At 35.3% G+C, this 20,794-nt stretch overlaps 2 protein-coding genes across 11 annotated transcripts in view; one reads left to right on the plus strand and one right to left on the minus strand.

Annotated features, from left to right (window-relative positions):
- Positions 1-20,794, plus strand: part of TASOR (transcription activation suppressor) — a 64,290-nt gene that overhangs the window by 31,888 nt on the left and 11,608 nt on the right. For 4 of the 7 annotated variants that reach the window (XM_077128947.1, XM_077128949.1, XM_077128951.1 and 1 more), the window contains exons 12-17: positions 9,607-9,679; positions 9,766-9,837; positions 10,304-11,005; positions 15,583-16,001; positions 17,023-17,167; positions 18,377-18,436. In XM_077128947.1, the coding sequence (XP_076985062.1) occupies positions 9,607-9,679; positions 9,766-9,837; positions 10,304-11,005; positions 15,583-16,001; positions 17,023-17,167; positions 18,377-18,436 (1,471 nt within the window). The remainder of the gene's footprint in view (positions 1-9,606; positions 9,680-9,765; positions 9,838-10,303; positions 11,006-15,582; positions 16,002-17,022; positions 17,168-18,376; positions 18,437-20,794) is intronic. The other 3 variants (XM_077128948.1, XM_077128950.1, XM_077128953.1) reach the window with 1 other exon arrangement.
- The window catches only part of CCDC66 (coiled-coil domain containing 66), an 84,598-nt gene continuing 65,393 nt past the window's right edge, over positions 1,590-20,794 (minus strand). For 2 of the 4 annotated variants that reach the window (XR_013162723.1, XR_013162724.1), the window contains 2 exons: positions 18,284-18,534; positions 10,304-17,380 (listed from right to left, as the gene is read on the minus strand). The gene's annotated coding sequence lies outside the window, so the exon portion shown is untranslated. Of the gene's footprint in view, positions 2,139-10,303; positions 17,381-18,283; positions 18,535-20,794 lie in introns of those variants that run through there. The other 2 variants (XM_077128956.1, XM_077128955.1) reach the window with 2 other exon arrangements.

Consider the following 20,794-nt stretch of genomic DNA (forward strand, 5'->3'; position numbering starts at 1 on the left):
TCTGGTATTAGCTACTACTCTCTCTTTCACCTGTTAGTTGAGACAGGAAGGCTGGAGAGGATTGGGGTTGGGTACTTATTGTTGGCTAGGTTCTAGTAATAGTCACCCACTTTGCTTTGGCTCTGGTAGAATATCTTCCTGTGAGGATAAGCCTTTGTTAAGAAGAACAGAATGGATTGAACATATTTCAAAATGGGTACTTTTCTCCTCCTCTGCCAGAAATAGGAGATTTTTCTCTGATTTTCATAATGGGAACCTGGTGAGGATTTTGTAGATAAAGCTCATGAAGGTGTGGGGTCCATTTAAGACTGGGTTTTTAATCACTCAAGCCAACTAACACTTAAGTCTCCAACAATTAGTCCATTATATTGTATGTATTCCTACCCAATGCTCTTCCCTCTTGCTGTACCCACTTGGCCCTGTCAGGAAGATAAATGAAGTGGTAGTATCCTTTGGATCAGAGCAATTAACTAGATAGATTCTTATACTATGGAGAGTTAAAAAAAAAATTTGAAGGAAATGAAAGCAAGCATTCCCTATCTTTATCATATACATTTTTTCAGGTGTCAGGAGTCTAGGGCTTTTTGCAGGAGCACTGAGTAATCCAGGGAAGTTTTATTTCCCCACAGGGAGGTTTATAAATAAGTAAAACTATATTGATCTTTCTTTTGATTAGTGGTAAGTCAATTCTTGAAAAGCTGACTTTACTATATGTAGAAAGGAGGATACTACATTTGAGTATTGTCCCTATTCTAAATATTGTTGTGTATCTCTTCTGGTGCACATGTACAAGATTTTATCTAAGGTATGTATCTGAAAGTGAAATTATTTATATATACACACGACTGGCTTTTTTTTCCCCCCAATCCTTTATTTGTCCCAATCAGAAGTCCATGACTGGCTTTATATCATGTCATCCTATTTTCTTAAGTAGTTGTGCCAGTTAACCTTGCTTTCCCAGTGATGCACATACAAGTACTTGTTATAGTCTATGGCAAAAAATTGCCAGTCTGGTAAGTGTGAAATACTATCTTTCTGTGCTTTTACCTTGAATTTTCCTGAAATTTTAATGAATTCATCATCTTTTCATAAGTTTATTTATTTCAGTGTTTACTGCTTGTTAGGTCTTTTGCCCATTTTTCTTTTCAGTACTTATTTGAGGGATTTAAAATATATATTCTGAATACTAATCCTTACCTGGCTATGTATGTTACTTTTTTTTTTTTTTTTTTTAGTAATTTGTGGCCTGCTTTTTCACCGTATTTCTCATGTCTTTTGAAAAACAACTTCTTAACTTTAATGTACTCGAATTTGTATACCTGAATGGTAAGCACTATTTTTGTTGTCTTTAAGAAGTCTTTCTTTACCTCTAGGTCATGGAGATATTACCATGTATTTTCTTCTGAGGTGTTAACTTTTTTATTCTTTTATACTTGTGCCTTTTATATATATGCATACACACACATACATACATAATTGCATGGTGTAAAGTAGGTATCCAGCTTCATGTTTCCTCCAGTGTGCCTAAAAGTTGTTCCTGAGCCATTTACTGAACAGTTCATCCTTTTTTTAAAAAATTTTTTATTAAATAAACATTCCCAACACATACACTCAGCAATTCACAATATCATCACATAGTTTCATATTCATCATCCTGATCATTTCCCAGAACAATAGCATCAATTCATAAAAAGAAATAAAAGGACAGCAGAAAAATAAAACAAACAGAAAAAAAAGATTTTACATACCATACCCCTTACCTGTCCCTTTCACTGATCACTAGCATTTTAAACTAAATTTATTTTAACATTTGTTCCCCCATTATTTATTTATTTTTAATCCATATGTTTTACTCATTTGTTGATAAGGTAAATAAAAGGAGCATCAGACACAAGGTTTTCACAATCACACAGTCACACTGAGAAAGCTATATCATTATATAATCATCTTCAAAAAACGTGGCTACTGGAACACAGCTATACGTTTTCAGGCACTTCCCTCCAGCCTCTCCATTACCCCTTCACCAAAAAGGTGTTATCTATATAATGCATAAGAATAACTTCCAGGATAACTTCTCGACTCTGTTTGGAAAATCTCAGCCATTGACACTTCATTTTGTCTCATTTCTCTTCCCCCTACTGTTTAAAAAAAATTTTTTTAGAAATATAACAAAGAAGCACATTCTTTTAATTTTTTTATTTTTAAATTAAAAGAGTATTACAAGAAAGAAACAAACATTCCTAACATATGATCATTCTGTTCTACATACATAAATCAGTAATTCAGTATCATCACATAGTTGCATATTCATCATCATGATCGTTTCTTAGCACATTTGTATCAATTCAGGAAAAAAAATAAAAAGGCAACAAAAAAATTCATACATACCATACCCCTTACCTCTCCCTTTCTTTTTTTTAATTTACTTATTTTTTATTTATGATACATAACCACATACAAATACAAACATTCTTATCATGTGATTGTTCCGTTCCTGTTATATAATCAATAACTCACACTATCATCACATAGTTAGTTGTATTTTCATCATAATGATCATTTCCTAGAACATCTGCATCAATTCAGAAAAAGCGATAAAAAGAAGACAGAAAAATTCATACATACCATATCCCTTACCCCTCCCCTTCACTGATAACCCGCATTTCATTTCTAATTTTTAAAATTTTTTTTAAAATACCAAAAAACACCAAACAAATGCAAACATTCCTAATTTTTGATCATTCCGTTCTACATATATAATCAGTAATTCACAATATTATCGAATAGTTGCATATTCATCATCATGATCATTTCTTGGGACATTTGCATCTATTCAGAAAAAGAAATAAAAAGAAAACAAAAAAATTCATACATACCATACACCCACCCTTCCCCCTCACCGATCACCAGCATTTCAATCTAAATTTATTTTAACATTTGTTCCATTATTCATCTTTATTACATATGTTTTACTCGTCTGTTGATAAGGTAGATAAAAGGAGCATCAGACACAAGGTTTTCACAATCACACAGTCATATTGTGAATGCTATATCATCATACAATTATCTTCAAGAAACATGGCCAGCAGAGCACAGCTCCACATTTTCAGGTAGTTCCCACCAGCCTCTCCATTACAACTTTAACAAGATGATATCTATTTAATGCATAAGAATAACCTCCAGGATATGACCATTCACCCCCCTCCTTGGGTGAATGGGGAGAAAGGGGGGAAACTCAACTTACCCAAGTGGAGAGTTCCTGATATTCTCACAAGCAGTGAGGACAACCAAAGCAATAGGCAGAGCCCTCAATCTGGGGGTTTGTTCATATGAACCTTAACCCCACAAAGGATAGGCTAAGCCTACTTAAACGGATTTCTGACTCCGTTTGGAATCTCTCAACCACTGACACTTTACTTTTGTCTCGGTTTGCTTTTTCCCCTTTTGGTCAAGAAGATTTTCTCAATCCCTTGATGCTGAGTCCCAGCTTGTTCTAGGATTTCTGTCCCACGTTGCCAGGAAATTCCACACTCCTGGGAGTCATGTCACACGTAGAGAGGGGGAGGGCAGTGAGTTTGCTTGTTGTGTTGGCTGAGAGAGAGGCCACATCTGAGCAACAAAAGAAGTTCTCTGGGGGTGACTCTTAGGCCTAATTTTAAGTAGGCTTAGCCTATCCTTTGTGGGGTTGAGGTTCATATGAACAAACCCCCAGATTGAGGGCTCTGCCTATTGCTTTGGTTGTCCCCACTGCTTGTGAGAATATCAGGAACTCTCCACTTGGGTAAGTTGAGTTTCCCCCCTTTCTCCCCATTCACCCAAGGAGGGGGGTGAATGATCATATCTTGCTCATTTTTTGTTAAATTTATTCTCACGCACTGTTCTAGTTTGCAAGCTGCTGGAATGCAACATACTAGAAATAGAATGCCTTTTAAGAAGGGGAATTTATTAAGTTGCAAGTTTATACTTCTAAGGCTGTGAAAATGTCCAAATTAAGGCAAGGTTATGAAAATGTCCAAATTAAAGCATATGGAATATATTCCGTGGCTCAAGAAGGCCTATGATGTTCAGGGTTTCTCTCTCAGTTGGACAGGCACATGGTGGCGTCTGCTAGCTTTCTCTCTGGGAATCTTCAAGGACTTCCCTGGTGCTCTGTCCATTCTGTTGACTCTTTCAGTTCTGGTGGCTTTGTAGCTTTTTCCAAAATGGTTCCCTTTTAAAGGGCTCCAGTAAACACTCCCACCTTGAATGGGTGGAGACACATCTCCATGGAAACCATCTAATCAGATACCACCCACAGTTATGTGGGTCATATCTCCTTGGAAACAATCGAAAAGATTCCACCCAGCAATACTGAATGAGGATTGAAGGACATGGCTTTTCTGAAGTAAAGAATAGCTTCAAACCAGCACATGCACCTTATATTTTTCTGTTGCAATATAGAAATGCAATTGATATTTATATATTGATCTTAGATTAATGTTTGAAATTTGAATAATTGATTCATTTTTATGCAGTTTTTGAGTTTTCTTTGTAGATTTCCTAATCTGAGAGTAACAATGGTTTTGCTTTTTCCTTTCTAGGCTTTATATTTTTCTTATGTTACTGTGCAGTCTAGGTTCTTTAGTATGATGCTGAATAAAAATAGTTGTAGGTACTATTGCCTTGATTTTTGGGGGGCTGGTGAAGGTGGGGAGTGGTGCATTGTCTGGGAATCAAACCCAGGTGTCCTCATGGAAGGCGAGCATTCTACCACTGAACTACCTGTGCACCCATTGCCTTGATTTTTAGAGGAGCATTTCTAACATTTCACCACTAAGTGGGAAGTCTCAAGTATGTTTTTTAGAGATACCTTTTTCAGTTTAAAAAAAATTCCTAATTTTAAAGATTGTTTTTTTAAACCTTAAGTGAGATTTTAATATCATCAGTGCTTTTTGTTTTGTTTTGTTATTTTTCCTGTACTTAATAAGGTGAATTATATTTATAGTTTTTCCAGTGTTAAACTCCCCTGAATTCCTGGTTTAGAACCTCTTCGTTATTTTTGAATACATTCCTGGGGTTGATCTATGTGATTGTTTTTTTGGTTTTTTTTTTTTTTTTTTTTTTTGCATGGGCAGGCATCAGGAATTGAACCCAGGCATGGCAGGTGAGAACTCTGCCTGCTGAGCCACTGTGGCCTACCCTATGTGATTGTTTTGTTTAGAAATTTTGTATTTGTGATAACGAGTGAGATTGGCTTGTTGTTTTTCTTTTTATATTTTCTAATTTTTATGTCAACTTTATACTAGCTTCCTAGGGTGATTTAGCTAGTGTTCCTCTTTTCCTGTTCTCTATAAGGCATGGATGGAATCTATTCTTTGGATGTTGGGTAGCACTTAACTGCAAAACTGAATGTTTTTGTTGTTGTTGTTTATGTTTGATTTTAAAGTACTAATTCATTTTAATTAATAGAGAACTTTTTAGGCTTTGTATTTCTTCTTGTATCAGTTTCACTAGGTTATGGTTGTTTTGTTTGTCTTTTAGGAATTTGTCCATTTCTTAAGTTTTCAAATTAATTGGGGTAGAATTGTTTATATATTCCTTTTTAAATATCTTCTTTGGATACTTTTTCATGATGATATTTTCAGCGTGCCTTCACTTTTCATTGGTTGCTTTTACCAGAGGCTTGATTAGCTATAAGAAGCAGATTTTGTCTTTGAGCCTCTCGATAGTATCTTCGTTTTCCTGTCTTAGCAATTTTTGTTCTTATTTATTTATTTTTAGGGTGGTCATCATTTATTAGTTCCCTGTTCTTATTATTTTTTTAATTTCTACTTCCTTTGGCTTTATTTTGTTGTTTATTTACATCTTAAGTTAGAATAATAGTTAATTTTCAGCTCCAGGTTCTGCTTTTGTTGCAGTTTTAATACGTAGTATTTTGATGATCACTTGGTTTAAGTATTTGTTTCCTTTATGATTTCTACTTTGATTCATGATATAGAAGTATAAGATTGAATTTCCTAGTATATGAGGATACTTTTGTAGGTCCCACAGGTCGTGGTTATTTTAAATTTGTTGAAACTTAATTTAAAACTTTCTGTGTGGTGAGTATTTGTACTTGCCCCCTCTGTGTTTGAGAAGAATGTGTATTGTTTGTTAGATGCTGAGTATACAATTCTGGGTTGACTGGTATTAATTGCCTAATACTTTGACTATACTATGGTGTCTTCTGGCTTCTATTTTTGTTGGGAGGTTAGCTCTTTTTATTGTTCCCCATAGATGATGTCTTTTCTGTTTGTTGCCTTTATCTTTGTCTTTGGTGTTTTTCATTTACATTACATATTTCTTGGTAAAACTTACTTATCCTTCTTTTATAGATTCTCCTTCCATGTTTGTGGATTTATATCCTCAGTTCTAGTTCATTGTTGCCATTATCTCTTTGCTTATACTACTTCATTCTCTTCATTCTGTCTTTCTAGGACCCTAAACAGACATATCAGACTTTTCACTCAGTCTGCCTTTTAACTTCTCTTTTTGTGTTTCCTAGTTTACTAAGTCTATCTTCAGCTGTGTCTAGTTCACTATTTAATCTACTCATTGCGTTTCTAATTTCATAGAGAATATTTTTCAGTTCTAAAAGTTATATTTGAGGGTTTTGTTATGTTTTGTCTTTTGAGATTTGCTTGGTAATTTTTTGACTTTTTCATTCTTTCAGAAATGGTCAGTGAATACTTATTATGTGATAGGCACTCTTTCTAGAGGTGGAGGTTACGCTCTGGTAGTGCTTTGCCAAGTGTTTGTTTTTGTTTTGAGATAAAATTTTTATGATCTAAGATGCACCCATTTATAATGTTCAAGTCAGTGGGCTTTAGTATATTTACAGTGTTGTGCAGCCATCACCACTTTTAATTCCAGAATATTTTCATCACTACAAAAAGAAACTTCTTGCCCATTATTGGTCACTCACATCCCTCCCTCTGCCCAGTCCCTGGCAACTACTAATTTATTTTCTGTTTGTCTGGATTTCTTTATTCTAGACATTTCATATAAATGGAATATGCAATAAGTGGTCTTTTGTGTCTAGGTTCTCTCACTTAGCATAATGTTTCAAGGTTCATCCATATTGTAGCATGTATCAGAACTTCATTCCTTTTTTGTGGCTAAATATCCCATCATATGGTGTATAAGTTTGTGAAGCTACCACAATGCAATATTCTAAAAATGGATCAGCTTTTATAAAGGGTATTTATTCAGTTGCAAGTTTAAAGTTCTGAAGCTGAGAAAGTGTCCAGACTAAGGCAACAACAATAGATAACCTTCACTCAAGAAAGAATGACACCATCCGGAACACCTCTGTTAGCTGGGAAGGCATGTGGTTGGCATCTGCTTGTCCCTTGTTCCTGAGCTCTGTTACTTTCAGCCCGTGTTTCCTGTGGGGGTTCCTCATTTGGCATCTGTGGGCCTTTACTTAGTTCCTATGGGATACAACTCAGGGTTTGGGCCTACCTAGTATGTAATGGGAAGGCACATGATACCATCTGCTGGGCCCTGGGTCTTGTGTTGACTCTGAAGCAACTCTTCTCCAAGCGTCTGCATCACCTGTTTCATTTCTGAGCTCTCTCCAAAATGTTTCCTCTTTTAAAAGACTCCCGTAAACTAATCAAGACCCACCTGGAATGGGTAGAGTCACATCTCCATCTAATCAAAGGCCACACCCACAACTGGGCACACTACATCCCCATGAAAATAATCCAATCAAAATTTCCATCCTGCAGTATTGAATCATGAAAAGAAATGGCTGCTCCCACAAGATTGAATCGGGATTAAAACATGGCTTTTCTGGGGTATATAATAGATTCAAACTGGCACATATGGCTGTACATTTTGTTTATTCATTCATCTGGTGATAGACTTTTGGGTTGCTCTGACTTTTCAGCTTTTATAAATAATGCTGCTATGAATATTCATGTACTTTTTGTGAACATGTTTTCAGTTTTCCAATTTTTAAGTTATTTCTTTATGTATTTCATACCTGGTGATTTTTTTATTTTTTATCTGATAATTCCAAATTGAAGTTCTTGGGTGTTTGAATCTATTGTTTCTGCTGAATGTCACTTAGGGTAGCTTAGTTGCATCCGATTTTGGTGATTTATGATCGTGAGCTTGTTGTATAATTTTTAATGCATTTTTGTTTTTGTACCGTAATACCTGTAATGCTATGTGGAAAGTGAAAATAGTAATTCCACAGATTGAGTTAATATTGTTTTATAATGGGAAAGAAAGTAGTAAGGAATAATAAACAAGTGACAGGAGCACAGAGTGTCCAGGTGTCTCCTTCCCTGCAGGGTTGAATCTGTTTCTTTGGGCTGAAGCCGCAGATAAAACTGTCATAGGGGACTGACTGCCTGAGTGTTGTTTCTGGGTGTTGACTCCCAGGGTTCTACAGGTCTTTGGGAGTGTTAGGACCCCTTAAAGTATAAGGGTCTTTAAGCCACTAAGCCCATATATTTAAAAAAAATCTGGTATTTAGAGCAGGTGACAGATTAAAAGCATTTAATTGATTTCTGTTAGCGACCACATAACATGAAAATCTTATTGGTACTTCTCAGCATCCTGTTCTGAATTGGGCAAAATGTTAAAAGGGATATGATGTATAAAACATTCTGGGTAAAAATATTTGCATTGTTTTGATTGTTCAAGCAATATTTTTATTAAATATAAATTAGCACAATCACTTTATGTATTAAAGGACAAAAAAAGCGAAGTTTTTACGCAGACTTTTTTTTTTTACTGGAATCATTTAATAGGAATTTAGGTAGTACAGGTTTTCTGTCAGACCACAGGTATTTTGTGTTCAACTGCCAAGCTCAGTTCCTTGTTTACTCATCTTTTCTTTAATCTAAGAAATGTTTTATGGGTTATTGCTGTGGCTCTTCTACTGAGTTCTTCACATTAGCACTTTTTCATTCCCCCTCCTACATCCTGCTGTCACGGTGTGTTCTTTTAAGGAAATATCAGCTGAAAAGTGTGTTCTCTCAGTGCTTGTAGTTAGGGCATTCCTGACCCATTGTCTTTCTTTGTAGACTTGTCTTATACATTTATTCTAGTCTCTCCTCACCCTTTTTCCATTCATGAGTATTATTATTATTTTTTTTAACATGGGCAGGCACCAGGAAACAAACCCGGGTTCTCTGGCATTGCAGGCAAGCATTCTTGCCTGCTGAGCCACCATGGCTCACCCTCATGAGTATTTTTTATACTTCCAACATCTGGCACACTGCCTCAACAATTAATGACATCTCTTGAATAAATTAGGAAAATACTGGAAGTTTTTACTGTGTCTTGTATTTTAGCTTCAGGAAAATTTTAATAAGTTGGACACAGTTACTCAGGGGAATTATTTCAGTAATACTCTCTTTCATGAAAGGTATGAAAAATAAGGACATTTTGTTTTATTAGGATAAGTCAGTAGAGTTGGTAAAAAGATTTTAGCTCATTCAAGAGTAATGTTTTTCCCAAAAAACATGATCAAGAATTTTTGTTTTCTTTTTAATTAATAGAAAGTGGTATGTGTCTGCCTTATGGTAATAGTAAAGTAGGTACAACTTCTTCCCTCTCCCAAAAATGCAGGTTCTTGTTAAACCTTTGGAAGATCGAGGATACCTTTTTCTTCTCTCTCCTTGTCAGATGGTTTCTCCATATGGTAGGTAACCTCTCTTTAATTTTCACAATTTTTTTAAAACTTTTTAATTAGAACACATTGCTAACAAATTTGGCTTTGTTTTTTAGAACATCAGACTGTCAAGTCTCGAGTCCTACATGCCTTGTTTCTATTTCAAGAACCTAGAGGTGTAGTTTCTTGTAAGTTCTTTGAATATCTAAGTTTAGCTACTTATAGAAAACTATATTACTGAATTTTTCCAGATAACTCACTAAACATTTTGTCTGTCTTATATCATGTTTCGGGAAATATTGGACTATTAAGAACTCCCTGTCCCTTTCTCCATACATTTTGCTTGCCACCATTTGAATTGCCTGGAGGTGGTAGGGAATAAAGAATATCCTCAATGAGTGGATGTTTTTCCCTTTAAAATTTTGTGTTCTGATGTTTCATTTGTTTTACTTCTTATTGGCCTGTTTTAGCTTCCTAGACCTGTAAGCATGCTCTTCATATATTTGCTGTATTAGGTATATGTATTAGGGTACACATTAATTTAGTTCACCAGTAATGTATGAATTTTTTTTACCCTTTTTTTTGACAATATGTAGATCTGTATTTGGTTAGTTTCTTGATTGCTAACATGGTTTGCTTTATTTTTGTTTCTAGCACAGAAAGCTTCATCCAATGCAATACAACATGAAAAGCCTGAGAACATACCAGATGTTTTAAAAATAACTCAGTTTTTACAATTTGCTTTGATTCAGTGTCGAAAGGAGTTCAAAAGTATAAATACTGTAAATTTTCATTCTGTTGTTGAAAAGTATGTAAGTGAATTTTTTAAAAGAGGTTTTGGTTCAGGTAAACGAGAGTTTATCATGTTTCCATATGATTCACGATTAGATGATAAAAAGTTCTTATACTCAGCTCCCAAAAATAAATCCCATATTGATGATTGTTTGCATACCTATATTTTTCAAACTGAAATGTATCAATTACCTATCTGTAAATTAAAAGAGCTATTTGAAGAAAATAGGAAACTTCCACAATTCAGCCCACTGTCAGATTATGAAGGCCAAGAAGAAGAAATGAATGGTACAAAAATGAAATTTGGAAAGCGAAAGAACTCAGGGGGCAAAACAGTCACACCTGGAAAGCAGAAGTCTTCTCATTCTTTGGATTATGATAAGGATAGAGTCAAGGAATTGATTAATTTAATTCAATGTAGGAAAAAAAATGTGGGTGGTAACTCAGACACTGACGATAGGAGAAGCAAAACTGTCTTGAAGCGGAAACTGGAAGATGTGCCTGAAAATAGGAGAAAGCTTACCAAAACCAGTGATTTATCTCAAAATTGCCATCCATATGAAGGTAAAATATCAGATTCCTTCTTATTTAATATAATACTACCAATTTTAAAAACGTTAAATATTTTGGTTTATTTTTCTAATACAAGGGCCCATAAACTATAGCCTCAGAGCCAAATCCATCCTTTTCACCTATTTTTGTAAATAGTTTTATTGGAATACAGCCACATCTATCTGTTCATTGAAGTGTATGTGGCAGAACTGGGATCAAACCTATATGGCCTAAGAAGCCTAAAGTCTGGCCCTTTACAGATTATGTTTGCTAATTCTTGCCCCAGTACATTCACATTTCTGAAATGATTGACTTAAGCTAATATAGGAATATAAAGTGCATCCAGCTATTATCCTTGTCAGAGTTCCAGACCTCTTATATTCATTTATTGATTTATCTATTTGGTATTACAGCAGAAAACTTGGGCTATTTTTTTGGGCTCTGATTATATGGAAGTGATTCTTTTTTGGGGGTAAAAAATAACATATCACAAAACAATAAATTTCAAAACACACCACAACAATTAGTTATAGAACAGATTTCAGTGTTTGGTATAGGTTACTGTTCCACAGTTTTGTATTTTAACTTCTAGCTGCTCCAAGACACTGGAGACTAAAAGAAATAACAACATAATGATTCAGCAGTCATACTCATTTGTTAAATCCTATCTTGTCTTTTATCACTCCACCTTTTTTCTTTGATCTTTCTTCCAGTCTTTAGGGATATTTGGGCTATGTCCATTCTAACTTTTTCATGTTGGAAAGGGCTACCAATAATATGGGATAGGGAGATGGAACTAGCTGATGTTCTGGAGAGGCTGGCCAAGCTGGGTTTCAGGACTTATCGGACCTAGGAACCCATCTGGAGATTTTAAGTTTCTGGAAAGTAATCATAGTGCATGGAACCTTTTTTGAGTCTCAGATAAAGTCCTAGTTGTTCTTTAGGGTTGGCAGGAATGGTTTTGGTTGGGGTTTGGCAAATCATGATAAATAGAAATATCTAGCTGAAGCAAATATAAGAGTAGTTTTCTGCCTCCATTTGAACTCTCTTAACCATTGATACTATGTTACAATTATTTACCCCTTTTTGGTTAGGAAAGCATTGTTGATCTGATGGTAGTAGTGCCAGGCTCATTCCTGGGAGTCATATTCCACATTGCCAGGGAGACTTTCACCTCTGGATGTCACATCTCATCCAGATGTGGGGGTGGGGAGGGTTAGGCTAAAGACTTTTCTTGCAGAGTTGGGCTTAGAGAGAGAGAGAGAGAGAGAGAGAGAGAGGCCACATCTGAGCAACAAAAGAGGTCCTCTGGAAGTAATTCTAAGGCATAACTTTAGGTTGGCTTAGCTTCTCCGCTACATAAATAAACTTATCAAGAGCAAGACTCAAGATCATGGGCTTGGCCTATTGACTTAGAGTCCCTAATGTCTGAGACAGTATCAGGGGTTTCCCTGGTGGTAAAGTTATTAATTTTTTTCTTCCATCCCTCAAGGGACTTTGCCAGTACTTTTTAATTATCTGCTCAGCATACTCTGGGATATATCCGGGCATTACATTAAACTATATAGAATTACAAGCCCTCATTCCCATTTTGGGCACCATGTGTTTGGGTTGTTTAAGTGATCTTATTCCTTTATTTCTGTAGTTAGAAAAGTACTACATAGGATGTTGGGTTCTTTTAGGATGTAGCTTAATGAAAGGAACCTCCCAGGCTTTAAAATAAAATTTCTTGGACATATTTACATCTTCTCTTTCACCCCAGGAACAATCTGTAGCTTTTCTTTTTCTTTTTTTCTTTGGTTGGCAGAAAATGACAATCAAATGTGTTTGTTTCAATATTTCAGTAGTTTAAAATATTTCTGTCATTTAGATTTTTATGTTCTTCATACTGCTAGTCCTTGAGCATGAATTGTATTCTTTTGCATTCAGGGACCTCTAATGTAAAAGTCTGCATCTTCTGCTTCTACTCTTCTTGTCAATTATGGTAGATCTGAGTATTCTTCCATTTCTTACTAAGCAATTTTACTTGTATGTTTTCAAATTCAGTTGTGTCTCATGCTGACCAAGTTAGTCAGATCAACGTCTTTATTGCGCTTTTGTCTTCCTAGCAATCTAAGTTTGTAGCCTCAGTTATTTTTCACTTACCCATATTTTTACTTCCTCTCTTCCTGTGCTATCCAGTATGGTAGCCATTAGCCACATTACTAAATTATTTAAATTTAAATGGATTAAAATGAAATAAATTAAAAATTAATTTCCTGGTTGGTACATCCACATTTCAGCCATACCATCATATTAGCACAGGCAGAGAAAGGTTCCATCCTTAGAGATAGTTCTATTTGACAGTGTTGCGCTCTTCAGTAGCTTTCAGGGTTTTTTCCCCTCTTCATTTAACCTGTATGTCTCCTTTTCTTTCCAGTGTGGTCATCTTGTTCAGTTTCTTATTTCCTGGGTGGCCTTCCTGGCTTTTTAGTTTATCTCACTCGTTTTAGTATCATTTTCTCCTCAATACTGCTTATGCTACCAATCTCATCTTCTATACTTGCCTTTCAAGACTTTGCTGTAAACTGGCTACCTCCATCCTTGGTAGCCGTGTTCCCTACTCTTATTTCACTGGTTAAGGCTTTTATTTCTTTCTCCCCATTCAGAATATGTCATAGTAAGTGTCAAGGCCTTTACTTCTCTTTTTTCTGCATCTTTTGTTTTTCTAAAGCCTTACCATCTTTGCAGTTCAGTTCCCTCAACGTTCTGTCTGTTCTGCTCCTTAATGTTCTCCATCGCCTTTAGTTTATCCTAGATTTCTGACCGATGCTTATTGATAGGTACCGTCTTACTCTATTGATCCGTGTCCTGAGAGTTTTATTAAGAGCTTTACTGAGTGCTATTTGTTTCATGTATACAGACTCAATTCTGATAACTTCATTGGCAGGCATTAATATCCTTATTTTACACATGAGAAAATAGTCTCAGAGAATAACTTGTCCTTAAGTTACATAGTTAGTGGCAGAATCCATGTTTGAACTCAGTTTTAACTGGCTCCAAAGCATTGTTCATGAACTCTGTGCTGTATTTTCTCGCACTGAATACATACTAGGCACTCAGTAAATAAGATAACTTTTAGAACCATATTAGCTAATTATTGACTAATTCTTTGTATGTGGAAAATAGTTTTAGGTGGAAATCAAGCTTCATCAGTAAATGAAATGGTGGGAAAGCCATGCTAATTATAATATACACCTAAGGAGAAATAGGGCCAGACAAGAGCGGTGGATAGGTTAAACCAGAACTAATGACTGTCAAACTTGAATTTCTAAGTGTTCTTTTGGTGTTTCTTTCTAGTCATTTTGCATAATTTATTTCAGAAAGGAGAGATTTAAAAGTTGGATTCTTGATTTGGTGGTGAACCCACTCTTTTGATAAGAAGTAATTTCCTAACTCACCTCCCCCCCTTCCATTTTTTTTTTAGGTACGTGCGATGGCTCAGTGGCAGAATTCTCACCTGCTATGCCACAGCACGGGTTTGATTCCTGGAGCCTGCCCATGCCTCCCCCCAAAACTTAAAATGCACCCATTTTAATTGCACAATTTGAATTATGACAGCTGTTTAACTACCACTCCAAGATAGAATATTTCCATTACTCCCAAAATGTTCCTTTATAGTTAATTAACTCTACCCTAGCACTGATTTACTTTCTGGCTCTTCAGATTATTATTGTCTGCTCTATAATTGCATATATTTAAGACTCATATCCTATATTAAGTACTTTTTTCTCCCCCCTCTGGTACATTCTCTCTCCTGAATTGGAAATCCTGACATCTGACCAGGGTTCACCTTTTCCATCCTCCAGCATAATGCTTTGTGAACGTCTACTGCATTTGCACATTTTTTTAATATACTGATAATGCAAATTACCCCAATTTTATACCTGCTTTGAGCCATGTCTCATGTTCTCACATAGGGCTTTTTGTTCTTGGTGCAAGTTTGCAACACTTTCCTCAGGATGGTTTTGTATCATTGGTTTCCTTGCTTTGCTATGAATTTAAGTTATCTAGTCATTCAAAATAAAGCTTAATGTTAAGGATATCGGCCAAGTGCTGTAAGGGCAAAATATATATATAATAACTATGGAGAGTCAGATATCAAATTGTCGTGGTTATTTTGAGTTGTTTTAAGTGTAATTTGCACATCTTCCTGACAATTGGCAAAATACCAACTGCAAATGTTTCACCTGGTTGGCTCTGGAATTTTGGTGCTAAGAATTTGAGGTAACTATAATATGGTTATTAAGGCATATTATCCTTATTACCATCTTGATTGGTGAATTTATTTTTAAAATTATCATGGGGGTTAACTTGCATTTAAGTAAGCACTTTGACCCATGTCTAACATTTTAGAACCAATTAAATATTTGTCAAGTAAGGGATGAGTGTATTTGTAAAAATCTAAGCCAGTGGCTTCATTGAGATCTTGCCTGTAAATGTCTTAAGAAAAATTTTTTTAGGCATATTTGTTTTTTAATTGTCATCTGGCCTTTCAAACTTAACCTTAAGAAATGGCTTGGCTTTTCTTTCTTTTTTTATCTTTTCAGAACGTCCACAGCCTATTAGCTCACTCCTTAGTAGTCCTGGGCATGGTGCTGACTTGAGACGACAGCAGCATGATACCTCTAACTCCAGCATTGCCGACATCCATAGGTTGTTTAACTGGTTATCAGAAACACTAGCAAGTGCACGCCATTCTGATGCATCTCTGACTGACACAGTCAACAAAGCCTTAGGATTGACGACTGATGATGCCTGTGAAGAGCTGAGGCAAAAACATGAATATGAGTTGAATTTTACACAGGATAAGAAAGAGTTTGAGCAGACTACTGGTACAAAAATTGAAAAGGCACATTTTAAGGGTACCGAGAGCCCGTTGCTTGATGTTGATGCATCATCTTTAAAGTATCCTGTTACTGTCTCTATCGGTGAAGTGGGCATGGACCACAAATTTCATTTGAAAGAAGTAAGCATGTTTTTTGGCTGTCTTTGTTTATGTGAGTTTGGGTGTGAAAGAGAGGATGTGGGTGTGCTTCAGTTAGTTTTTTTTTTCCTTTCAAAAAGAAATACACTTTTAAACACTTTTGTCCAGGATGGCACTTTAGATTTATTCATTTGTAACAAAGAGATAAGCACAGAAGCAGTTGTTTTCCACCCTTGCTTATAGGATTTATATAGTCAAATATTTAGCTGTTGTGGTAGAAGTTAGGCCTGAGTAATTTGTCTGTCAGAAATGGCTTATTGGGAGTTAATTCCTTGTTTCATAATAAAAGTAAATCCTCAGTAAGAGAAAATCCAAATCCGAGACAGGTGAGGTGATTGAAGTCAGTGCACCATACTATGTTATAAACAATGTTAGGAAGTTCATATCCTCTTGCAAATAGGAATGGAAAACAAGTGGCCTTCAGGATTACCTCTAATGTGACTCAGCCTTACTTGTCAAGGCATTCAGTTTATTTCTGATCTGTGCTTAGAGAATTGATCTTTAGCTGAGAAGTAACCTTATCTCCCCCAAGAAGTATCTGCATCACTGGGGAACAGTTCCAGGATTAACACTATGTTCCTCCTGATGTATCTAATACTTTAAATCAGGGCTTGATGAGGGCATGGTCAGAATCTAGTCTGCTTCCATTGTAACTAAAGGTTTATCTTGAACACAGTCATATCTGCTCTTCTGGATACTGTCTGTGGCACCTTTTTTGCTACAGTGGTAGAGTGTCAAGTATCTGGCCCACAGAGTCTGAACTATTTACTGTCTGACTCTTTACAGAAAAAGTTTACCAACCTCTGTTCTAAATCAACATCAGATTGTGTTTTGAGAAAACAGCCATATTTTAATTGAGACTAGAGTATTCTAACTTTACAATGCTGATTTTATTCATTTGTAATGTTTAGTTTGTTTGGAGCTTGAGAATTTGCATCAAAAGAAAATAGTTCTTGACATTAAAATTAATTGAAAAGTTACTGAACATGTATTTCATTTTTAGGATCCAAATTTAATTAGTGTGAGTACTTTTGAAGATTGCAGTTTGTGTCCCACTGCTCCCATTGAACATGGATTCCGTAAACAGCAGTCTAAATCAAATAATGTTGAAGAGACTGAAATACATTGGAAACTGATTCCAATTACAGGTAAAAGCAAGTATACTGGTCCATAGGTTTGCTTTGTTGTATTTAGTGATCAGTTCTCTGAAGGGTTTCATCTTTCCTAGGTTCCACTCTTGGGTCATTAGGTCTTCATCTTACTTGGCTCTGAAATCTTCTGTATCTTATTTTTAACAGTGTAGTGTTCATTTCCAAGTGCGGCTGTTCTTGATCAACATTAGCAAGTGTCTGCAAAAGGGCCTGTTAAAAACAGGGATTTAAGACATACTTACTCTCCCCATAGAGTTTACCATGTAAATTTCCAAATAAAAATTGTCAGCAGAAACTGTGAATTAGCTATATAGATAAAATGATGGTCTTTGGGCAACCAACTAAATGCTTTCTTCTCAACTTATTAAACTTTACTACAAAAAGTTATCTACTAAGTGGTCATGTTGAGGTTCATCTGTTAAGGAAATTTGATTTCTTAATATTGGATCATTATAGAGATACCCTGAAGGGAGCAAATGCAAATATCCAAGGAAAGCTTATTCAACCATGATCTGAGAATAGTTTTGCATATGTTAAAAAGATCATTTTCCATATTCTAATTTCTCGGTGCATACATATATATACACACATACTCTTCATATTTCAAGTTCTTATTCATCTTTGGTGGCTAAGCATTTTTGGAACTGTTCCAGGGCACATCTTTTCCATTCTTAGAACTTAATTTAATACTTTTATAAGAAACCCAAACAGAATTTTTCCTATAAATGCAGACTGGCTTGTGACTTAGAACCTACTGAGACCCAAGGTCTCTAAGAATTTCTTCAACTTGATGGGTTTCCATAACTGTCAGCACCATTTTCTACCTTGTATGTTACCAGAGAGAGCCGAAGGCCTGGCAGTGATGATAAGAAACTGATACTCATTCATAAGCTACAGACTTTGGCTTGAGTGGGAGAAAAAAGAATAGACAAGTGGTTGGTACAAGATTATTTAACACATTCCTCATTTAGACACCTTCATACTTGGTGTTGAGAGTTAATCAAAGGCACATCATCTAGGTTTGATATTACATCATCACCTCAATGGAAAGGGAAGTAATTTCCATTTGAGTGGCTCTTTAGGATTATTTTGGGCAAAAGAAAGAATACTTACATTTGTTAGCATTTGGGATTTCCTGAAAGGTACTGAAAAGGTATCACAGATACTGAAGAGAGTCTACAAATGCTAATGGATGCTTTCCCTCAGGAGGGAATGCAAGAAGCCCAGAAGACCAGCTGGGGAAACATGGTGAGAAACAAACACCAGGTGAGAAGGCTCACTTTGCTTTTCCTCCCAGAGTGCCCTCCTTCAGAATTGTTGCTTTCATTTCTTTATCCTCCATCAATAGGGCATAGATTTAAGTTCTGTTGATCACAGAAAATTTGGAATAACCATGTTTGTAGTGAAATTATCAGTTGCATTGTATCAAATATTTTCATTACACAGGGTGTGTGTTCAAACAAGGGACTGAATGAATATTCAAAGGGATTATGCTTTCTTCACCTACAGTAAATTCTACTTATAAGAGGTCTTGAGAAGACTGGAATATTTTCTTAATTCATTTTTGCAGAATATCTTACGAGAAGCAGTCTTAAAGTTTCTTTTAGATTGACAAAATATGAGGAAATGAGGCCATTTATCTTCTAGGTGCACTGCTCCTAATCTTGGATGCTTTTTAATCAGATTCTTCTAATATAAAACTAATTTCAGCAGATAGTTTAAGTAAAAGATTGAGAAACCGTTAGATTCCAAAAACATTTACAAATACTACTGGTTGACTAATTGTAGTGTGTCTTAGAATACTATTTCCTTTGTCTGAGCTCAGGCAGTTGAACTTCCCCACAAGTGGTCGTAGACATTTTTTTTTTCTCTTGCTTATAGTTTGGTTGTGGCTCTTTTGTATGTTTGCTGTTTCTATTTTGTTGTTTGTTATTTTTTTGTTTTTTTGGAAGTAAAGGTAAAATGACTTTGTAATTTTATAGATTTCTTCTCTTTTTAGAAATTGAAAGACTTAGTAGCAAATCATGTCTCCTCCTAGGAATAGATAAAAAATAGGAAGAAGATATATATATATATATATATATATATATATATATATATAAACATACAGGAAAGTCTTTAATGCACAGCTTGATGAATTTTTACCAATGCATACACATATGTGACCACCATCCAGATCAAGATGTAGAACATTTCTAACACACAAGGGTTTTTCTTCTGCCTCCTCCCAGTCAGTACTCCAGCCCCTTCTGCCAAAGATTAATCAATGATCTATTTTCACCATAGACTAATTATCTTGAACTAGTTTGTTCTTGAACTTTCAGATAATGAAATTGCCACATGCTGTCTTTTTTGTTTGGCTTTCTCATTCAGCATTAAATCTGGATTCATCCATGTTTAGTGTCTATCAGTAATTCTTTTCTCAGTGGGAACAGTGGGTGTCTTGCTTCAGAATGATCCCAACAGCCTTCATTCCTCTTATTTGGAATACCATGTTCATATTTTATAACCAAAAGTAGAGATAACTGAATAATGCTGCCTTTAGAGAACTCACTACTTCCCTTTGACTTGAAAGTCAATGTACTACAATGCTTACATGACAGTTTAAAAAAGTGCGTCATTATGGATATTGACATATGTGTCCTTTAAATGTATTGATGATGATAAGAATTTTTAAATAATAAAGTTTGTCGGTCTTCATAAAATCATATAGGGAAACTTGGTCTTGCAAACTAAAATTTGGTAATGAATATATGCATTTTAAAAAGGGATCTGGGTTCAGAGTTTTGTTTTGCTTTGTTTTTGAAAATTCCCCATGTGGTTTAAAGTTGCATTACAGCTTACAAAAATTCCATTTATAAGGAATAAATTACAAATTTTTGGATCAAGTATTTTATTTAAAAATAATAAATAATTCAGAAGTTCCTCCCCGCCCATTTAGGATATACAATTCAAAAAAGTTTTTTGACGTGGTACATAATTCAAGAAGTAAGACATTAAGTAAGACATAGTTAAAAAAGTAAGTCTTCCACCTCTGCTCCCTAGCCACTTATTTCCGTCCCTGGATCAGTCACTATTAACAATTTCTTAGGTGTCCTTTTAGAGATTTTCTTGGCATGCTAAACCTTTTAATGTTGTAAAATTAAAAATATTGAGGACATTTAGTATTTCTGAGTTATATTATGGAACTTGATTTTTCTGGACTTTCATTCACTTGTAATTCTCATCTTTAGCACCTCAGATATTTTCTGCCCCTTCTTAACATCCACCTTTAGGCCTCTGACCAGCCTGACTCTGCTATCCAAGGACTTTTACAGTAGTTAAAGAGTGTAGTAGTTCATGAATTCTCAACTACTGGTTTGGTAGACTGTTTAAACCATTTGCAAGTTTGAAAGCTAGGGTAGGGAAGATCAAAACTGAATTTTGCATAGAGGGCATGGTACTACACCTAAGTGCAGACTCAAATTAGGGAATTCACTCATAACTTTAAAGTACTATAAGTTTAGAAAACTTTATTTGTACCTGTACTTTCTGATTTAGAGGCACCATATCCTATAGTATATAGGAGAGCATTGTTAGGGAATGTTGGCTGAGATTTAAGAAAAGATTAGTAATTTCTTTAAG

The sequence above is a fragment of the Tamandua tetradactyla genome, chromosome 15, assembly GCF_023851605.1.
Source record: "Tamandua tetradactyla isolate mTamTet1 chromosome 15, mTamTet1.pri, whole genome shotgun sequence".
NCBI lineage: Eukaryota > Metazoa > Chordata > Mammalia > Pilosa > Myrmecophagidae > Tamandua > Tamandua tetradactyla.